Source organism: Oncorhynchus nerka, linkage group LG6 (genome assembly GCF_034236695.1).
Source record: "Oncorhynchus nerka isolate Pitt River linkage group LG6, Oner_Uvic_2.0, whole genome shotgun sequence".
Classification (NCBI taxonomy): Eukaryota; Metazoa; Chordata; class Actinopteri; order Salmoniformes; family Salmonidae; genus Oncorhynchus; species Oncorhynchus nerka.
In genome coordinates, this window is record NC_088401.1 from 29,490,568 (window position 1) to 29,513,880 (window position 23,313).

General features: G+C 40.7%; 1 protein-coding gene across 4 annotated transcripts in view; it reads right to left on the bottom strand.

Moving 5' to 3' along the window:
* Window positions 1–273: 273 nt before the first annotated feature.
* LOC115130314 (RNA-binding Raly-like protein) overlaps window positions 274–23,313 on the bottom strand; it is a 151,471-nt gene continuing 128,431 nt past the window's right edge. For 2 of the 4 annotated variants that reach the window (XM_029661321.2, XM_029661320.2), the window contains exons 4-9: window positions 22,267–22,314; window positions 15,582–15,769; window positions 8,531–8,647; window positions 8,011–8,180; window positions 6,916–6,954; window positions 274–2,493 (exon numbers count right to left, since the gene is read on the bottom strand). In XM_029661321.2, coding sequence (XP_029517181.1) covers window positions 6,922–6,954; window positions 8,011–8,180; window positions 8,531–8,647; window positions 15,582–15,769; window positions 22,267–22,314 — 556 coding nt within the window. In that variant the 3' untranslated portion in view covers window positions 274–2,493; window positions 6,916–6,921. The remainder of the gene's footprint in view (window positions 2,494–6,915; window positions 6,955–8,010; window positions 8,181–8,530; window positions 8,648–15,581; window positions 15,770–22,266; window positions 22,315–23,313) is intronic. The other 2 variants (XM_029661322.2, XM_065019481.1) reach the window with 1 other exon arrangement.

The window sequence follows — 23,313 nt, forward strand, 5'->3', positions numbered from 1 at the left end:
TGAAAGGACAGCACTAAGCACACACTTCATGGTCTGCCCATTTAATAATAGGTTTGCCTTAACATTACCAAGAGATTTTAGAACATCTAAAATGTGTGATGAAATTTAACACAAAGATAATGTATTGTAAATAGCTATCAATAACTGCATTATTATTGACAATATATTATCATTTCAGTTGTCTTTCAGTTTATATTTATTTTCAAAGTAAAATAAAATGTGTGTCATTCAAATTACATGACATAAATCAGAAACATTTTATCGACAAGAGAAAACAAATAAAACACTTTTATTTTCAACGAAACGTCATCGTATTATGTTCTATGCAATGGACCCTATAGCCATACAACAGTTGCAACCATATACATTCAAATGAAAAACACAGATTAAACATGCCATTCATAAAAATATCTTTACAAAAATGTACATTTCTATGCAACAATATTTTTTAATTGCACATCTCTAAAATACCCTTTTCCACTCCCAACCCAAGTACAGTATTCTTTTAAACACAGGGGGTCAATTGCAACAAGGACACGATATCATCTATTTTTCCGGGCTTTAAGATCATATCCAACTCTGTGATGTTTCCATGGTTTTTGGTTAATCCTCTCCACTGGCACCAAATTACACTCGTTGCTTTTGATAGCAAGGTTTGCAACGGTGCAGAGTAGCATAAACCGCAGACAAAATGATGGAGTTAGATTTGAGTTAAAGATGACCTTGTATGCAAAACATGACATACTACTAATTGCATTTACCCGTCAGTAAACAAACAAACAAACAAACCCATATAATTGGTCTATGGAGACTCTTTTCTCCACTCAATGGTGTCAGCTAAGGATTCAATCAAAGCCTGCAATTTAAAAAATCCACACTGCTGAACCAGAGGCTAAAAACCCTATCAATAGTATTAAAATGAGCATTTCTCTTGATCCACCTAGTAGGCCTACATAATTATCTAATGTATTACTTTATCTACTTAAAATATGCTTTGAGTGGTATAGTGACAATGTGTTTGAGCAGTGTGGATGTACTGCAGTGACGACCTGATTGAATTTCAAACTATGTTTTTGACAGTAATGAATGGGATATATCATTGTGAAATCAAAACAGGTAGTGAGTGGTATGACCATTTTCTTAAAGACATTCCACAATACAAAAGTAGTGATAATATTAATAAACAGAAATCAAATTTGAGTGGATTGTACGAAAATCAAATATTGTGTAGAGGCAGTTTCTGAACCTTTTGAATTCTACTCCAAATACAAAGACCTCTTTCAGAGGAGAAATCTCAACATACAAATGATAATTTCAGTAACAGAAAAATATTTCAACATCCAATCCCAATAATGAGTTAAAAGTAGTCTAATTAGTTAATTGGGAGCAATTCTATTAATTATTCAATTTGGCTGATTTTCTAAATTGGATGAGATAAGTGACAATATAGCACTATAATTCTCCCTCTTTTCATTTCTGCTCTGCTAGGTTTTTAAGCCTCTGCGCAATGTGGTGCTGCGGTTGCGGTGCAGTGAGCTCAAATAAGGCAAAAGAACACAAGTTTCTCTCCTTGTCTCCTCTCCCGAGTACAGGTCAGATCCGTGTGGAGAGAGAGGGCACAGCTTCCTACAGAGTGATGCATGCTGGGTAGTACAAACTGTGCAGGGCTGGCTACAGCGAGACACTGTTCTCTGGTAGGAAGCCAAAGCAGACGTTGGCTGGCTATCACAGGAAGCCCATTTTCCCCTTTGAAATTTGGTAGGAGGTCAGAATAAAGAATGGATCATCCCCCCCAGGACATGCATGTGATAAATGGATAATCTGGAAAAATCTGGAAAAGTTACGCTAAAGTGATCGCTTATGCATGGGTAAGACTGATGCTCCTCTGTACCTTTCCAAATCCTTTAAAAAAAAAACATTTGTGATCTCGATAGTGCATGATTTATCATAATTTATTACTTTCGGGCCAAATGGGAAAAAAAACAGATCAAATCGGCAGGACAAAAATGTAAACGCTTATGCAAAAATGGTCCTCTTTGACGGTGTTCAGCACTGAAAATAAAAGGCATACACAAACGAATATGAACATAACTCAAGGGAATGACAGTTATCATCAGCAAATATCCCACTCCCCTACAATTTTAATTAGTATTTTCTTCTCTCTCTAGCATCAATATGATTGAATCAGTCTCTTGAAAACAATTGCAAATTGAATATCTAGGAGTGAATTCGGGCAGATGCAGTAAAATTATATATTTTTTTCTGACAGCAGCAGGCCATATTCATATAGTTACTGCTGCACAGTGGGGCATCTGAATGTTGTTCAACGTCTCCGCTACACAGAGAGAGAGAGATGGAAAAGAAGGAGACTACCATCTTGTTTTTACACCACACAATGGTTCCTTCCCCCAGAGATCCTTTGGTTTCTCTAGGAGGTGATGAGGATGTCTCTTGATGCTGTAGAGAAGACGGAGAGATGTCCGCTCCCTCGTCCTGAAGACATAAACAAATGACAATGACAAAAATGCAGATGAGAAAACAGGAAATAGCCGCAGGCTTTCCTTTGTATTAATGTGACTATTTATAATACCGCAAATCGGACGATTACACGGTGCTTAATGCTCGCATAGTTAGAATTTGGGGAAGTTTGTTGATCCTTTTGGGAGTAGGGACTAGAACTTCCATAATCCTTCCAGACATTCGATCTAGAGCTCTTCACTGTGATGTTCAATCCAATCCTTGCTACCAGCAAATAAAATATAATGTATTTGTCAAATGCCCCGAATACAACACTTTACAGTGATCTGCTTACTTACGAGCCATATCCCAACAATGCAGAGTTAAAAAGTAAGAAAATTAACAAATAAAAACACAGTAAAATAACAATAACGAGGCTATATACAAGGCATACTGGTACCGAGTCAATGTGCAGGGGTACAAGTTAATTGAGGTAATACTGTATGTACTAGGCAATCAGGATAGGTAATAAACAGAGTAGCAGCAGTGAATGTGTAGAGTGTGAAAGTGTGTTTTTGTGTGTGTGACTATGTGTATGTTGGAGTGTCAGTGTGTGGGTAGAGTCCAGTGAGTGTACATGGGGCCAGTGCAATAATGTCAGTGCAAAAACAAGGGGGTTAATGCAAACAGTCCGGGTAGCCATTTGATTAACTGTTCAGCAATTTTATGGCTTGGTGGTAGAAGCTGTTTAGGAGCCTTTTGGTCCCAGACTTGGTACCGGTACCACTTGCCGTGTGGTAGCAGAGAGAACAGTCTATGACTTGGAAGGCTGGAGTCTGACCAGTTTTAGTGCCTTCTCCTCTGACACCGCCTCTGACACCGCCTGGTACAGAGGTCCTGGATGGCAGGACGCTCGGCCCCAGTGATGTACTGGGAAGTATGCGCTAACCTTTGTAGAGCCTTGTGGTCAGAAGCCAAGCAGTTGCCATACAAAGCAGTGATGCAGCCAGTCAAGATGCTCTCAATGGTGCAGCTGTAGAATGTTTTGAGAATCTGAGGGCCCATGCCAAATCTTTTCAGCCTCCCAAAGGGCAAGAGTCATTGTTGTGCCCTCTTCATGACTGTGTTGGTGTATTTGGACCATGATAGGTCCTTAGTGGTGTGGATACCGAGGAAGTTGAAGCTCTCAACCCGCTCCACTACAGCCCTTTTGATGTAAATGGGGGCGTGCTCGGCCCTCCGTTTCCTTTGTCTTATTCATGTTGAGGGAGAGGTTGTTGTCCTGGCACCACACTTCCTGATCTCTGTTGCAGAGGGAGGTGTTTAATCCCAGGGTCCTTAGCTTAGTGATGAGCTTGGAGGGCACTATGGTGTTGAACGCTGAGCTGTAGTTAGTCATTTAGACAGGTTACTTTGGCAATCTTGGGCAAAGGCAGAGTATTACATACTGGGTCAGGGAGAGGTTGAAAATGTCAGTGAAGACACTAGTCAGCGCATGGTAATCCGTCTGGCCCTGAGGCCTTGTAAGGTTAACCTGTTTAAAGGTCTTACCCATGTCGGCTACGGGATCGTGATCAAACAGTCGTCCGGAACAGATGGTGCTCTCATGCGTGGTTCAGTGTTGCTTGCCTAAAAGCGAGCATAGACGGTATTTAGCTCATCTGGTAAGCTCCAGTCACTGGACAGCTCGTTGCTGGATTTCCCTTTGTGATCCGTGATAGTTTGCAAGCCCTGCCACTTCCAACGAGCATCAGAGCCGGTGTAGTAGGATTCGGTCCTGTATTGACGCTTTGACTGTTTGGTGGTTCATTGGAAGGCATAGCAGGAGTTTCTTATAAGCGTCCAGATTAGTGTCCCGCTCCTTGAACGCGGCAGCTCCAGCCTTTAGCTCAGTGCAGATGTTGACTGTAATACATAGCTTCTGGTTGGGATATGTACGTACGGTCACTGTGGGGATGACGTCGTAGATGCACTTATTATTAAAGCCGGTGACGTGGTAAACTCCTCAATGCCATCGGATGAATCCCAGAACAGTCTGTGCTAGTGAAATGGTCCTGTCGCTTAGCATCCACTTCAATGGACCACTACCTGCTTGAGTTTTTGCTTGTAATCAGGAAACAGGAGGATAGTGTTATGGTCAGATTTGCCAAATTGAGGGCGAGGGAGAGCTTTGCATGAGTCTCTGTGTGTGGAGTAAAGGTGATCTAGAGTTGCACAGGTGACATGCTGATACACATTTTGTAAAATGCATTTCAGTTTTCCTGCATTAAAATCACCGGCCACAAGGAGCGCTGCCTCTGGTGAGCATTTTCTTGTTTGCTTATGGCCCCATGCAGCTTGTTGAGTGCGGTCTTAGTGTCAGCATCGGTTTGTGTTGGCAAATAGACAGCTAGGAACAATATAGATGAAAACGCACTTGGAATATAGTGAGGTATTCTAACTCAGGCGAGCAGGACCTCGAGACTTCCTTGATATTGAAGATTGCGCACCAGCTGTGGTTAGCAAAGAAACTGAGCTTACCTGAAGCTGCCGTTCTGTCCTGCCGATGTATAGAAATAACAGCTTGATTTATATTTTCAATGTCCTTGGACATGGACTCGGTAAAACATATAATATTACAGTTCTTCAGATCCTGTTGATAGGCTACTCTCAAACAGAGCTCGTCCAGTTTATTCTCCAGTGATAGCGCCGCCTCCTCCAAGTGTTGGGGATTTGGTCTTGGTTCGGGATGATCAATAGGTCCTTTGACTCCTATTCATTGAAGTATAAGTCCTCATCCAAATTGACGTTAGTGATAGCTGTTCTGATATGCAGAAGCTCTTTTTGGTCATAGGAAATTATGCTGGAAACATTATGCACAAAAAAAAGATAAGATCAGCGCAAATAAATACACAAAATAGCATAATTGGTCAGGAGTCAGTCAAATGGCTGCTATTCCCTCCATTGTAATTGGTCTTATGTGTTTTAGAGAACAGTCTTATGTCTTAGCAGAACAGTTTGTGTTTGAAGTGTTTTAGGTATTTTTTAAAGATTGCCCTCTGAGGTTGCGCTGCATATGGTTGGGGCCACCGATTGAATTTGAAAGTGGCAAATATATGAAAAGGAAATGGCAGTGTGACATATGGCTGGCTGTTTTATATGTGGATGAGCAAGGGAATTGGCTCTCCAGATGAACAGATAGGCAGGGAAAGGCAGAGAGTGAGAGAGATAAAGGGAAAGATAACTTGGCATTGTCCATTACAGCCATATGCTATGACTTTTAACACCATATGTGGCCAACATAGTACTTTACATATGATCTCCCATGTAACATTTCCTCCATCAACCTTAAACCAAAACAAGACAACACATTCAATGATAATAAAACCTAATGAATACTGTAACAACCATGAATAGAACATTTTCTCTAGTCTACATCAAGGCTAGTGGTCTCATCTATCAGTCAGTCTCTAAGAGAACTTTGGATTAATGTAGCATCATTTGGACAGAAGTCATAAATACTACTAAATAGCCCTGCTAGGATAACTCTGCATGCTGGGCCTAGTGATGATGTGGCTTCCTTGGTCATTACCCTGAGCCTGAGAGGACGACAGGCGAGAAGAAACAATTTTCCTCGGGCCCTGCCATTCATTCAGTCTCTCCACTTCCACACTATTAAATGAGATGAATGTTGTTTGTGGCCAGTTCTGGCCCATTGCAACTCCATTACTACGCTCTCTGTCAGCGTCTGCTTTAGCTGCCCTTCACTGAAGCTACTCGGCCCTACGTCTGTCACAGCGCTTTTACTTTAGGACATGATTGAAGAGTCGATGCTTGGTGATGGTTAAGATTAAGGGCTAGATTCTATCAGATCCGCGCTAGCTGACCTCCGCATAGCTGTTGTTTTGGTGGTGTCGGAGGTGGAACTGCATTAGAGCTGTCCAATCCACAAGCGGCTCCTGGCATTAAACCTAAAGCGGACATTGCCATTGGCTGCACGGAGTTGCATTTAGAGAAATCGCATGCAGCCTTGTTTACAAGTTTGAACACTGGAATGTGAGATGTAATCTACACCTCGATTAGACTGATAGAAATCCTCGTAATTTCGTTGAATGTTTTTCAATTTGAGTGTCATTATTTCTAAGTAGCCTGCACTTTCTCATTCTGAACTTGTAATGCGAGTGGGACGGGTGTGGCTTTGTGACAATGACCGGAAAACACAGCCGCTCACCGATTTGACAGCTCTAACACTGTTACACCTCCGACACTGCCAAAATACCAGCTATGCGGGTGTCTGCTACCGCAGGTTAATGCTTGATCTGATTGAATCTAGGCCTAACGAAGAACTTCAATAGTTGTGACATTTGTGATTTACTAAGGTTCATGAAACTAAAGGAAAACGTTAGAGAACCTAAAATGGCTGATTAAACAAGCTTAGATTATGTCATTTTCAAAAGTGTATTGGTTCCAAATTCTTACCTGTTCTCAGTTGTCAATGTCAGAAACATGGTTCTCTATCTGAAAAGATAAGGACGAAATGCATCAGTATTTAAAATCCAATTTGTGCAGTTCTAATGTAATCAGCCATAAAACAAACCCTGCTTAAAATCAGAACTTAATTCAGGGTTTTTCAAGTTGTTGGAGAGCTCTGTCAACTTGAAAAAAAAATGTCCTGGCTCATTGTACATTACCACTATATCTGATCAATATGACCTTGAATGAAGAATCAAATAAATATCCCACACACTCGCTGGGAAAAATAATCTCTTCTATTAGCGAGAAGACAAGGCTTAGCTCTTGGACGGCATGCACCCGCTCCAGTTTATAATGGGTCATAAATATCGCATAATAGGGAAAGCATGGTGGCATTGAACCACAGATGAACCACACAGATAATTCCTTCGATCTTCCTGCTTGAACTTGAAATAATGTGTACTCTATGAGGAGCAAGACTCAGCAGGGATGATATAATTATTTAGAAAAATGACATGCTCAAATAGCATCCTATTTGTGATAACTGTGAGAAATATTAATAAGGTGAGTTGTTGACTGAAGTGATCGATAATTGTAGCTGTCATCTCAGCTGTTCCAGAAATGGTCAAAAATACTTTAGCTTTTTCCCTCAGTCTAGTTCTTTGTAGAGTATAAAATGGTGACTTTAAAGAACACTTTCAGTTCCCTCAGTAGCGACTCATTTTCATATTTGGATCGGTTAAGACAGGCCTCCAAGTCCCCCTGGTATGTCTGCAGCGCCCTGTTTTAATTACAACCCATGACAGCGTGTGTGGTGTGGGGTGTGTGTGTGCACGCACGTGCGTTGGTGTGTGTATGAACAGGGACCTGCCACTGCCTTCAGTTGAGTTGGGCTGTCAGGGAGAAACTGTCTGTGGTGGCACACTCATCATTTACTCATGAGCAAACTCACACTGCTTTTCAGATCTTGAGCCATGAATAATTTGGCAGAATTAACTTTCTTAAGGGCAAGACTGGTGTGCCCAATTTAAATCTCCTATCCCAAACCACTGTCTCCCCTGCCCTCCTTCCAGGCCCCCTTTCATCACCCATTTCTCTTACCAGATGATGGCTGCCCTCTTCGTCGTAGTCATCCTCGCCCCCGTCGGTCATCTCTCCGGCCTCGACATCCAGTGCCCTGTTGCCCGCCTCCTCCCCGGAGTTCTCAGCTGTCTCCGACACAGACTCCTCATGGAGAGAGTCACAGTTGTCCTCGTACTTTCTTTGAGCCTCTGGAGAAAACGTGAAAGAAAGAGTGAGAGGAGGACAAAGAATTGAGACCAAAGTAACAACTGGTGACAAAAAGTAACAAGATGCTGACTAGCTACTCTGAGGGGATAAGGAGAGACTTGCAATTGAGAATCATAACATCATACTAATCAGTCTTGGTGAAACTGAACAAGATTTAAATGTTCTTCTACTTCACCTCCCCTGCTATGAGTGTCCACTCTCTCTATCTCTCTCTCCCTTTCTCTCTCTCTCTCTGACATGTTTTCTCTCTCTATCTCTCTCCCTCCGTTGCCCTCTCTTTCTCTCTGACACCCTTACCCTCTGTCTTTGCCCCCACCCACCTCCCCCTCACCTGACTCGGCTCTCTGCTGTTTCTCGATCTTCTCCAGGCGACCCAGCAGAGAGTCGATCTTTATCTTGATCTGAGTTAGCTCTCGTTTAATGGTCTGGAGCTGGTCCGTCTTCACTGCTGAGACATAATCAAAAACACAAACAGACAATAAATCGATTTACAGTTTTTCTCAATTGCTAAAACACAATTTCTGAAACCTTGCTCCATTTCCTGAAAACATTAAACACAAAACCTCATCTTCAATCACTATTTACATAACCTCTGACTCCTCTTGCAAATGAAACATTCGCCTCAAAACAGTTTAACCTGTGTTCAAAATCAAACACTGCTCTCTGCTTTCAAAACATACAATTCTCAGGGAGAAATACATTTTGATGAACGAAAACATGTTATATCATAGTACCTCAAAATTGATCAGAAATTACTACTCTCCTTTGCTCTTTGCAATTTAGTTTTTTGTTCTTCCTCCTCCTTGTACCCCTATTTTTACAGTACTGTACCCTGCATCTCACAAACTTGTCCTTTGTCTCTGTGATACTGTAATTCTTGTTTTTTGTTGATATGAACCTGCAACCAGTCAAAATCTATTGAGCAGTCAGTACTGTTAATAAATGGAAAGCTCAATGTTCAGGGCCATACAATTCATCCATTGTACAGTATACAGCCTACAATGCACTGTACTACAGTATCCATTCTCAGACTTTCTCCTTCCCACCTTCAACAACCTGTTTGCTCTCTGAACTGGCTTATATTGGTTGTGTCGTATCATTTGAAACAGGTTAAATCAATTTTGAGTGGTTGTGTTCAATCAATGACATATGTTCTCTATTTGTATTTGATTGTTGCCACGTGTGTTTACCAGTATGGAGGACATGTGCATTTGAGTGCAGAATGTGTTTTGAGAATGAGAATGTGTTTGGAGTTTTGCTGAAAAGTCTAAGTGAGATCTGCAAATTGTGTTTTATCATGTGAAATGGTTTAAGGTATTGACAACAGACTACATAATTAGCTAAATGAGTCCAGGCAACTGAGAACTTTGTTCAGCCAATGGGTTTTAGTGTTTTAGCAATTGAGAAAAACTGTATTATACCATAGTGTGGGTTTATTTTATAAGATTATTTTTCTTTTAAACACCACTCAGCGATTCATTTTCATAAACTGCGTATCACAGAACTGATGTTATCATCTGGTCGTACCCCAGGACCCCCCTATCATTCGATCTTTTCATCAAGCCAAGTTACATTTTCTCCAGGGGTGAACATATCAATTTATCCGACCGTGTACAGTTCTCCTATTCCAAATATGAAACCACTGCTTTCAATTAGGAGATTAGTTCATGGCTGACATCCACCATGATGATGATTCCTGCTCATTACCTGCGTTAACAGCTGTAGCCAACATCTCTCCTTGTAATTTCTGATTACATTTTCTGTGTATTTGAATATTTTAAAAATAATGTGGCAGAATCAACTACTTCTATTGGAAGTATTTGAAAGTATTTTCAAATAATTCATTTAAATATACTAATATTTGAAAGTGTTTTCAAATACTTATTTCAAATACTATTTTCAAATACCTGGGTTAAATGCATGGGAGTGTATCTGAGTCAGTGTTTGAGTATTTTCAAATACATGCCAATACTTTCCAAGTATATTTCCAAATACATTCCAATACTCAACTTGTCTTTTCAAATAAAAAATATCCAGATACTTACTTCCAAATATATTTTTTAATAATTGAAATACTGTTAAAGGAATTATATTCCTATTTGTTCATCAACCAATTCAATTAAAACACTCTGCCCATTTCAAGAATTTGTAAGATACTTATTTGCATAAAATGGACAGAGGCTAGTCTCAAAATCAATCAATAGCGTTTATTCTCGAGAGTACTGATCATAATACTATGTACATTGGTTTATATCACATTTCGTCATAGCGTTTTGAATGCTGCTCCTCCTTTTTTTTAATTTTTTTTTTTTTACCTTTATTTAACCAGGCAAGTCAGTTAAGAACAAATTCTTATTTTCAATGACGGCCTAGGAACAGTGGGTTAACTGCCTGTTCAGGGGCAGAACGACAGATTTGTACCTTGTCGGCTCGGGGTTTGAACTTGCAACCTTCCGGTTACCACTAGGCTACCCTGCCGCCCCAATAGTGTGGGTTTATTTTATAAGATTATTTTTCTTTTAAACACCACTCAATCTCTCCGATATAATGGCAATATAGTTCACAAGCCTTCCCACATTGTCTGCCACCTGTTAAACAATCTACTAAGTCCAAGGTCTCTCCCCTCCCTGGGTAGAGATAGAATGTCCTGTAAGGAACACAGTATTCCAGCCAGTCTGACGATAGCTCCATTCGTTTCTAACAAGGAAGAGACAGTCCTTCTAATTCTGGATGAAAACTACACACATTACATTCAGTATTAGGATTATAATAAGACTCATACATCCAAGATTCATTTCCACCATAATTTGCAAATAAATTCATTAAAAATCCTACAATGTGATCTTTTGGATTTTTTTTTCTTATTTTGTCTGTCGTAGTTGAAGTGTACCTATGATGACAACTACAGGCCTCTCTCATCTTTTTAAGTGGGAGAACTTGCACAATTGGTGGCTGACTAAATACTTTTTTTGCCCCACTGTATATGTATACACACCTACTCCTTCAAGGATGTTTCTTTTTTAAAACTATTTTCTCCATTGTAGAATAATAGTGAAGACATCAACACTATGAAATAACACATATGGAATCATGTAGGAACCAAAAAAGTGTTAAACAAATCAAAATATATTTTAGATTTTAGATTCTTCAAAGTAGCCACCCTTTGCCTTGATGACAGCTTTGCACACTCTTGGCATTCTCTCAACCAGATTCACCTGGAATGCTTTTCCAACAGTCTTGAAGGAGTTCCCACATATGCTGAGAACTTGTTGGCTGCTTTTCCTTCACTCTGCAGTCCAACTCATCTCAAACCATTTCAATTGGGTTGATGCTGGTTAAGTGTGCCTTGAATTCTAAATAAATCACAGACAGTGTCACCAGCAAAGAACTCTTATCCCCCTCCTCCATGCTTCACGGTGGGAACCACACATGCAGAGATCATCCGTTCACCTATTCGGCGTCTCACAAAAACACGGTGGTTGGAACCAAAAATCTCAAATTTGGGCTCAGACCAAAGGACAGATTTTCTCCGGTCTAATGTCAATTGCTCATGTTTCTTGGCCCAAGCAAGTCTCTTCTTCTTATTACTGTCCTTTTGTAGTGATTTCTTGGCAGCAATTCGACCATGAAGGCCTGATACATGCAGTCTCCTCTGAACAGTTGATGTTGAGATGTGCCTGTTACTTGAACTCTGTGAAGCATTCATTTGGGCTGCAATTTCTGAGGCTGGTAACTCTAATGCACTTATCCTCTGCAGCAGAGGTAACTCTGGGTCTTCCTTTCCTGTGGCGGACCTCATAAGAGCCAGTTTAATCATAGCGCTTGATGGTTTTTGTGACTGTACTTGTTCTTGATATTTTCCGGATTGACTGCTCTCATGTCTTAAAGTAATGATGGACTGTCATTTCTCTTTGCTTATTTGAGCGCTGTTCTTGCCATAATATGGATTTGGTGTTTCACCAAATACAGCTATCTTCTGTATACCACCACTACCTTGTCACAACACAACTGATTGTCTCAAACGCATTAAGAAGGAATGAAATTCTACAAATACATTTTTAACAAGGCACACCTGTTAATTAAAATGCATTCCAGGTGACTGGTTGAGAGAATGCTGGTTGAGAGAATGCCAAGCGTGTGCAAAGCTGTCTTCAAGGCAAAGGGTGGCTACTTTGAAGAATCTCAAATATATTTAGACTTGTTTAACACTTTTTTGGTTACTACATGATTTTATGTGTTATTTCATAGTTTTGTTTTCTTCACAATTATTCTACAATGTAGAAAATAGTAAAAATAAAGAAATCCCTGGAATGAGTAGGCGTGTCCAAATATTTGACTGCTATTGTATATATATTTTTTTTTAAATATCTTCCTTTATTATTTTCCCCTAACCCTACCACCCCTCCCCTAATTGGTGTTAACTCAGGGACAACAACACTTAGGCTTCTACTTCCAGCTAATACATACTATATCAATTTTACAGACACAGTATATTTTACAATAGTTATGTTTTGTTTATGTTTTGTTTATTTTTAGTCCTATCCTTCATTGAAAAACTCTTAAGTTATGTATCAGTTCATTTGCCATGGAATCGGTACATTGAAAATATCTTCCCAAATATTTTACAATCTATATGGTACAGTTGTTAAATTTTTTATGGTTGAAAATTTGACAACCGTCAAAATAGGGAAAAACAGACAGCACACGTCTGAAATAAGAAAACGGACTTTGACACCGATCAAAGCTGGTCAGTGTCAGAACGAGGACGGATGAGTGGCTGTGTGAAGCATTCCCATCACTTATTTCTGGGGCTTTAGAAGCCGAATAAGAAGCCTCTGAAAAATGTTGTAGAAATGTTCATTATGTGAAATCTCATGGCTGCTTTGTAGCCACTATTTATTGTTAAAACATTGATGTATTACACAAAAACACATCATTAAGCTCCCCGCTGTTGTTCTCTCCTCTCTTTTTCACCAAGGACATTTCCTACACTCTTAGAAAAAAAGGTGCTATCTAGAACCTAAAAAGGTTATTTGTCAGTCCACATAGGAGAACCCTTTAAAGTACCCTTTTTGGTTCCAGGTAGAATCCTACTGGGTTCCATGTAGAACCCTTTCCACAGAGAGTTCTACATGAAACCCAAAAGAGTTCTACCTGGAACCAAAAAGGGTTCTCCTACGGGGACAGTAGAAGAACCCTTTTTGGAGCCCTTTTTTCTAAAGAGTATACAGTGTTGCTATTAGATCAGGAGAAAGAGCCTTATCTCTAGGGAAAGCAGATAGGGCTGGTGGAACTTATTTCTATTGCCCCTTTCCTAGCTGATCAGTTGAACTTATTTCACTTTATTTACAATGACGACCTGGACACAGTTGAAGCCATAGAGGTCTTTGTCTCTCTTGCCCAGTCCAACATCAAACCACAAGCACCTGACCCTAGAGGTGACATGGCCCCTTGTTGACCTTGAACGTATTGGTCGGGAAGGACATACGTGTGGACAAAACATGTGTTTGCATTCTGTGTTGTTTGTAAATGCATTCGCTACATTCAAAGCAGCATTGTGTTTGTTTGGTATGCAATCCTACTTCAGATGCAATGCAGAGTCAATGTGTGTATTGGAATCACAAGCCAGCCAACTGTTGTTCCCTAAAGTGGCCATGGACTCTGTTGTTTGAGCGTTGAGAGCTCTGGATCAACCATACCACAGACAGAGAAAATAGAAAGTATAGACGATATAGTGGAGATGGAGAATGGTGCCAAGGAGGTGTGATATATGATACATTGAAGTCTCCCTCCTTCATTGCTGTCCCCTCAATGCTTTTGGCAGGCGAGCGCACAGGCACAGACGCACACGCAAGCATGTATGCACACACACACAGCAATTTGTTATTTCAACAGTCAACAACAACTGCGTATGCTTTGGGCAACTTTGTCCTTTGATGATAAGAAAGTGTGGAGCCATTTCTAATTTATCAGTGACTTCAGGCCCTGTTCCTTTGTGCTATAAGCCACACGAGCCACAGATAGAGAGAGACTCCAGACATACCCAGCCTAATCCAACATAATTTAATCAACAGCACCCTCTGATAGCTCAGCATTACAGAGAAAAACAACATAGTCTTCTATTTCTATGGGGTGGATGGATGGATCTTATTCTGGGACTTAACGATGACCCACAGAGAGAAATGTGTTCTTGGAGATAGCGACGGTCTCTTTGAAGCACTGCAAGATGAAGATTGCAGCAGACAAGGAGAGTTCAGATTGTTCTTACCGAAGTCATTTGAGACCCTAGATAGCTTTAAGTCAAATAGAGCGCTAGGGAAATCTCCAGCATGCTCTGAGCCATATGGTCTGTTTTGCCACTGTCATTACTTTTGTTGTCGTATGCAGAGCTTATCTCTATTGAATTGTAGAGGACGAAGAGGTCAATACTGAGAATATTAGTCCATTTGTCTGCTAGGCCTGGTCTTTGACAGCTATGGCTGACATAGGATCTGAATGGCTGTTATGCACCACAGCCCCTACAAACTATATAGATCCACACCACCCAAATATTTGGACTATCTAACCATAGCTTGCTCCCAATCCATCTACGTCAATAGAAACAGCAATTTCTCACGGTTCTGACTTTAGCGACTGTGGCTACCAGATATAGAACCGTGATGCCCGGCTTGGAGAAAAATCAATATCGTCTATCCAAAAAAGGAGGAAAACATGTTTTTCCGCTCCCTCCATAAGTCCACCGCATCAGAGCCCCTTGACTGACGTTAGCAAGCTGTGGGTGCTGATAACACTGCACTGAATAAGGGAGAAGCAGAAACCATACAGACCACACACTGAGTCCAATTATACAGCCCGTTCCTTATAGACTGCCGTTCAGGAACACAGAACTCTGATCAGCACGTCAAATGTAAAACATGGTCTCGTTGTTCATTTGCTAATCAAACGATTCAATGTGGGTCAGAGACAGATATGGATGAATCGTTTGAGACTGGAAGGATACGGCGTTCTGTTTGTGCTCTACATTGCAGTTGCTCGTTCCTGTTGTCTCTGGAAACGGCATTGCTTTTTATAGTGGCAGAGAAAGTGCAAGTTGTGCTTTTAGGTTGGGACATGACAGCTCCTTTTGTGAAGGGAGAGTAAAATCATCAGTCTTTAAAAACAATTCAGATGGTTTACCAATGTGAAATAGTTGTATATTAAGCAACTTAATCGGTCTGTACATATTTTCCTGCTTCATTTGATTATTAATCCCCCTCACATTCAACGATACAATATCTATTATGTTTAGCTGAACGTTAGCAATATGTGTTAATAATTTTCCAATCCTAGTATTGCCACATTGGAATCAGCCACATATACAGTATATCAGTTGGTGAACCTACACTTGAGTCCGGAAGAGGTAGAGGAGGAGGAGGAGGTGGGTGGTCTGGAGGAAGAGGAGGAAGAGGAGGTGGTCTTGATGGGGAAGGATGTCTTCCCACGTCGTGTGGATGGAGCCAGGACCCGGGAGCGCTTTAAGGGGATCACCGCCCTGGGGGGTGGGGCCACCCGGCCATGGTAGTCAAACAGCCTGAGGACAGGAGGGAATTACACCCATAGAGATCAAATAGCCTGAGGACAGGAGGGAATTACACCCATAGAGATCAAACAGCCTAATTCATACTATTAGAGGAGGTGCTCCCACAATAATGTGATTTGTATCGCATACAAGTTAAAGTATTGGAATCCACTAATCCCATTCCAATACCGTTTCAAGCTTTTTTATGATATGAAAGCTAGCTTTGCTTTTATACTTACAGGGCCATCATACTTGACTGAGCAAGCTGTTTTGTACTGTAGTAATGTGGTGCCTGCCTGTATGTTCTTAAACATTTATTTTAGCAATACATGTCATTGAGGAAAAATATATATTTCATAATATATTTCATAAACATACTTGTTCGGTCAGTAGGTGCCCAACATAACAACAGGGTGGTGTGCTGGACACAGTCACTCATATAGAGGTCTATAGAGCATGCCTCCATTCCTAATTTCTGTAACCGTTAGCTTACCTGTGTAACATTGACATACAGTAAACTCAAAAACACTTATTTAGTAGAGCATGGCTGGTGTAGGCATTGTGGTGCTCATGTGAATTTCCTTGCTTTTTCGGCTTCAGACCCCTGCCTACTTCTCACTTAAAACATTGTTTTTTGTTTTTAATTTCAAATGTGTTTTACACTGGAAGGTGATTGATTATACAAAATTCAAAAAAATATTTCCAAAAGCAAAAAGTGACTTTCAAAAATGTAATTTGCGCTTCAAATGATGTGTTTTGTCTCACATAATTTATTGTCAAAGGCCCGGTTTCCTAAAAGCATCTTAAGGCTAAGTTCATCGTCAAAACATTTGTAGGCACATCTCAGAGCTGTTTTCCAAAACCATCATTACTAAAGTTGAAAACACTCTTTATTTATCGACTGCCTCAGACCACCCACAGAACAGATAACTGGGTCATTAGATGCTTTTTTTTGCCCACTTCATACATCGAAGATCTCTGCTAAACCTAGAATAAAGACGTGTATCTGTCCCTCTGTGACCGTCGACGGAGTTTACTACAATATAAAGTTGCCAATGTCTTTGCAATTGTTATAAACAAGAAAAGGGTAAAAACAAAATGGCCTCAAATGAAAACCGAGATGACTGCATTAAAATATAAATACAGTAAGCTACATACAGTAGACCTATGCCTACTCTATGTAGTTGTGTTACAAAGTGGGATAAAATTGATTGGATGTACAGTTCCTTCAGAAAGTATTCATACCCGTTGACTTATTCCACATTTTGTTGTGTTACATTTCGTTGTGTCAATACATGTCAGAATCCCTTTGGCAGCGATTACAGCTGTGAGTCTTTCTGGGTTAGTCTCTAAGATGTTTGCACATCTTGATTGTACAATATTTTCAATTTATTTGCGGAAAATTCTTCAAGCTCTGTCAAGTTGGTTGTTGATCATTACTAGACAACAATGTTCAGGTCTTGCCAATCACTTTAAGTCAAAACTGTAACTTGGCCACTCAGGAACATTCACTGTCTTCTTGGAAAGAAACTCCAGTGTAGATTTGGCCTTGTGTTTTAGGTTATTGTCCCGATGAAAGGTGAATTCATCTCTCAGTGTCTAGTGGAAAGCAGGTTGTTCTCTAGGATTTTGCCTGTACTTTGCTCCATTCCGTTTCATATCCATATGATGATGCAGCCACCACTTCGCTTGAAAATATGAAGAGTGGTACTCAATAATTGGATATTCCCCAAACATAATTTGTTTTCGGGACCAAAAGTTAATTGTTTTGCCACAGTTTTTGAAGTATTTAGTGCCTTGTTGCAAACAAGATTTATGTTTTGGAATATTTGTATTCTGTACAGGTGTCCTTTTCATTCTGTCAATTAGGTTAGTATTGTGGATTAACTACAACGTTGTTGATCCGTCCTCAGCTTTCTCCTATCATTGCCATTAAACTGTGTAACTGTTTTAAAGTCACCATTGGCCTCATGGTGAAAACCATGATCGGTTTCCTTCATCTCCGGCAACTGAATTAGGAAGGATGCCTGTATCTTTGTAGTGACTGGGTATATTGATACGCCATCCAAAGTGTAATGAATATTTTCACTATGCTCATAGGGATATTCAATGTCTGCTTATTTTTACCCATCTAGCAATAGGTGCCCTTCTTTGCGAGGCATTGGAGAACCTCTTGGGTCTTTGTGGTCGAATCTGTGTTTGAAATTCACTGCCCGACTGATGGACCTTACAGATAATATGTGTGGGGTACATAGATGAGGTAGTCATTCAAAAATAATGTTAAACAATATTATTGCACACAGAGTGAGTCCATGCAACTTATTATGTGACTTGTTAAGCACATTTTTGCTCTTGAACTTAGGTTTGTAATAACAAAGGGTTTGAATAACAAAGGGGTTGAATTTGAATTTTTAATTCATTTGTAAACATTTGAAAAAACATAATTACACTTTGGCATTATGGGGTATTGGGTGTAGGCCAGTGACCAAAACATCTCCATTGAATCATTTTTAGGCTCTAACACAACAAAATGTGTAAAAAGTCCAGGAGTTTTAATACTTTTTGAAGGCACTGTATTTCAATCATATTGAATCAATTTCAAGTTCAATCAATTGAGTTTTATTTTTCTAATTGTAGGCTACTGTCTGTAATTCTTACCTCAATTTCATGATGTGGAGGCCTAACAACATGTGTGCAATGATGTGCCAAATATTCCATTTAGTGCATAGCCTAAGCATTAGAATTAACCACCTCAATATTTTCTACCATAGGTGATCATTTCTTTCTAGTAGTTGATCCGTCGTCAGTATCTAATGTTAGTGTTTGAATGGAGAACGCTGATCAGAGATCAGCGCTGCCTTTCTTTGGATTCTATCGGTATCGACACATGCTCTAACGGCGCACTTATTGAAAGTTCTTCATACATTCAATAAGTTCCCTACGTGGTGTTTTGGGATACGCATGTCAGTTCTTCGGCCGTTATAGAAACAATGCATCATTAAAACACTTGTAAGCTTAAGTTCCATAGCTAAAGTTCCATCGTTATCGGGAAAACGGACCCTGGCTATTACTTCATAGACATGTCTATTTGTATTTATACAAAACATATGGATTCTTCCTTTAAAGAGGGGAGGGGGGTGAATATCAACAGCACACATAGAAGCATACAAAGCTCTCCCTCGCCCTCGATTTGGCAAATCTGACCATAATATCCAAAAATAAAAGCAGGAAGCACCAGTGACAAGATCAATAAAAAAAAGTGGTCAGATGAAGCAGATGCTAAGCTACAGGATTGCTTTTCTAGCACAGACTGGAATATGTTCAGGAATTCCTCCTATGACACTGAGGAGTACACCACATCAGTCATTGGCTTCGTCCCCACAGTGGCCGTACGTACATACCCCAACCAGAAGCCATGGATTACAGGCAACATCCGCACTGAGCTAGAGGCTAGAGCTGCCGCTTTCAAGGAGCAGGACTCTAACCCGCAAGCCTATAAGAAATCCCGCTATGCCCTCCAACAAATCATCAAACAGGCAAAGCGTCAATACAGCACAAAGATCGAATCATACTACACCGGGCTCTGATGCTCGTCGGATGTGGCAGGGCTTGCAAACCATTACAGACTACAAAGGGAAGCACAGTTGAGAGGTGCCAAGTGACACGAGCCTACCAGATGAGCTAAACTACATCTATGCTCGAGTCAAGTAACACTGAAACATGCATGAGAGCACCAGCTGTTCCGGATGACTGTGTGATCACGCTCTCCGAAGCCAATGCGAGTAAGACCTTTAAAAACAGGTCAACATTCACAAGGCTGCAGGGCCAGAAGGATTACCAGGACGTGTACTGCGAGCATGCGCTGACCAATTGGCAAGTATCTTCACTGATATTTTTTACCTTTCCCTGTCCGAGTCTGTAATACAAACATGTTTTAAGCAGACCACCATAGTGCCTGTGCCCAAGAACATAAAGGCAACCAGCCTAAATGACTACCGACCCGTAGCACTCATGTCTGTAGCCATGAAGTGCTTTGAAAGGCAGATCATAGCTCACATCAACACCATCATCCCAGTAACCCTATATCCACTCCAATTTGCATACCACCCCAGCAGATCCACAGATGATGCAATCTCTATTGCACTCCACACACTGCCCTTTCACACCTGGACAAAAGGAACACCTATGTGAGAATGCTATTGATTGACCACAGCTTAGCGTTCAACACCATAGTTCCCTCAAAGCTCATCAATAAGCTAAGGACCCTGGGACTAAACACCTCCCTCTGCAACTGGATCCTGGACTTCCTGATAGGCCGCCCCCAGGTGGTAAGGGTAGGTAACATCATACCTGTCACGCTGATCCTCAACACAGGGGCCCCTCAGGGGTGCGTGCTCAGTCCCCTCCTGTACTCCCTGTTCACTCATGACTGGCACAGCCAGGCACGACTCCAACACCATCATTAAGTTTGCAGATGACACAACAGTGGTAGGCCTGATCACCGACAACGACGAGACAGCCTATAGGGAGGAGGTCAAAGACCTGGCCGTGTGGTGCCAGGACAACAACCTCTCCCTCAACGTGATCAAGACAAAGGAGATGATTGTGGACTACAGGAAAAAGAGGTCTGAGCACGCCCCCATTCTCATCGACGGGGTTGCAGTGGAGCAGGTTGAGAGCTTTAAGTTCCTTGGTGTCCACATCCCCAACAAACTAACATGGTCCAAGCACACCAAGACAGGCACGACAAAACCTTTTCCCCCTCAGGAGACTGAAAAGATTTGGCATGGGTCCTCAGATCCTCAAAAGTTTCAACAGCTGCACCATCGAGAGCATACTGACTGGTTGCATCACTGCCTGGTATGGCAACTGCTCGGCCTCCGCCCGCAAGGCACTACAGAGGGTATTGCAAATGGCCCAGTACATCACTGGTGCCAAGCTTCCTGCCACCCAGGACCTCTACACCAGGCGGTGTCAGAGGAAGGCACTAAAGATTGTCAAAGACTCCAGCATGGCAAGCGGTACCCGGAGCGCCAAGTCTAGGTCCAAGAGACTTCTAAACAGCTTCTAACCCAAGCCATAAACTCCTGAACACCTAATCAAATGGCTACCCAGACTATTTGCATGTTAAACTGCATTGTTGATTAGGGGCTCGTAAGAAAGAATCACTGTAAGGTCTAAACCAGTTTTATTCGGCGCATGTGACTAATAAAATTTGATTTGATTGTCAGAAATGCTACAAAAAGGTAGCACATCGTTGGTTCTTAAAGGACTGAAATGTGCATGTGAGAGCGATAAATTATACATTTAATAAAAACTGCTGCATCTACAAACGTGTTGAGCCCAAATGTATCCAAGTGTAATTGTCACCTTGTGGACGCCGCAGCCTCGTTTTAATCCGACGTCTAGAATTGTTTCTAGGTTTGGGCCCCAAGAATTCTGTATGACCCTAATGATAACGACCCTACGGAATAAGTGTTCTCTGTAATGTCCGGAAGGAATCATGACGTGAGTCGTGTACCTCCAATCAAATTGACGCGAGTCGTGTACCTCCAATCAAATTGATTTGCGAATTTTTATCGACATTGGTGTCATATTGGCTTAGATATGAATTTAACATTGAGCTTCAACCAATCCATACTACTGTATATTCGCACCAACCGGCATATTTTGTCATCAATGACTTATATCCCCCAACAATCTATCTATTACATATAAGGTTGATGGTAGCTGTATAATGGCTATCTACTGTAGGTCTATCTGACGTGGATTTGCTTATCAAATTGTCCTATTTTCAAATGCACGCAAGAACATTTGTACAACCTATTATTCATAGCCTATGCCTCTGTCTCGCAATATATTTCTATACATTATACTGTATCTCATTCTATGACCTCTTCAATTGTTCCTTATCAATGACGTACAAATCTGTGCTCCGCCATTTTGAAACATTCCAATTCAAGTGTGTCCTTTTGGATGCAAATAAATGTCAAATCTCTCACAAGCCTGACTTTTCATTATTTTTTCACACGGATCAAATTACTATTACACTCTAATGTTACTATCAATTATCTTCCCATCCATCTTTAAAAGAAGGGGGGATAAATAAAACAAGATGTAAATGTCAAAGTGAGGTGTCTTCCTTGACTAATTTCACAGCGCCAGTTGATTTTTCAATCGCAGCTCTGTCCGAGTTGACATTTAGTAAATGTCTCAGCAGATTTAAAGCACTGAACACCAAAACAAATTAGAGGATGAAAACACGGGTTGATAAAAGTACAAGGACGTGCTCTACTCAGTCTTTTTAAATGGATGAAACGACTGAAAAGGTGGTATCTTATTCATATTTGGAGAGAAGGTTGCTTAGCAAAAACAACTTGACGCAGAAGGTACTTTGCTGGGAAACATTTCCATATTTCCGGGAATTTTTCATTTGACCGATTTTGCACTTAATATAATTTACAGTTTTTTCCAATGTCATAAAAGTAAGTCAATTATTCAATACATACCGACTGTAGAAATCATCCCTGTAGTAGTCATAGTCAAATTCATAACCACTGGGGATGAGAGAGAGAGAGAGAGAGAGAGAGAGAGAGAGAGAGAGAGAGAGAGAGAGAGAGAGAGAGAGAGAGAGAGAGAGAGAGAGAAAAGAGAGAGTGTGTTTAGCATTTAATGTCTACTATAAGCTCTGTCAAATGCTAACATATCAAAACAGAAACCGTTTGATCCAAACAGACATGTGGGTCAAGTCTTAAGGCCACCGCAGATGGAGAAAAACCTTAGCTAATCTGACATGCGGAGGCCAAAGACTGACTGACAGGAATAAGAGTGGTTTCAGAGTGGTTCTTCATTCAAGGCCGGAACCTGCGGATAAACCTAGGAAGGTCACAAGAACTAAGGTACCTCCATCAACAACACATTCCACAATCTCACGTCAATTGTGAACTCAGAGGAATCATGAAAATGTCAGTGCTAATAATTTTTTTTAACATATAAACTACATTTCAGAGAAGGAAAGAGAATGTACACCTATTCAGAACAGGAGAGAAGTTCACATTTCTTTTTCACAGGGATAATTTTTAATTAAGATTCATGCAAATGTCATTTCCATTTAGAGCAGCCCAGTGTTGGTTTTGGCTCTCTAATTACCATGTTACAACACGGCTGTTTTGAGCTGTGGTATTAAAATGCAAATGAATGTTTAATGAATTTGTAACATAAAAAACAATGTGCAAATGAATAAATAAGAAAACAAAGAGGCCTAATGGAACAAGCCAATGAATGGGACAACTGTGGGTTGACAGGGTGTCAAGGGACCACTATACAACAGTCTGTTAACCATTAGTCATAGTAAATAGACCAATATGGCTGCACACCAGTTATACACTCAGTGGTCAGTTTATTAGGTACACCCATCTAGTATCGGGTCGGAACCCTATTTGCCTCCAGAACATTCTGAATTCTTCGCCACCACCAGCCTGAACTGTTGACACCAGGCAGGATGGGGCTATGGACTCATGCTGCTTACATAAAGTTAAGTTCAATCCTGACTTTCT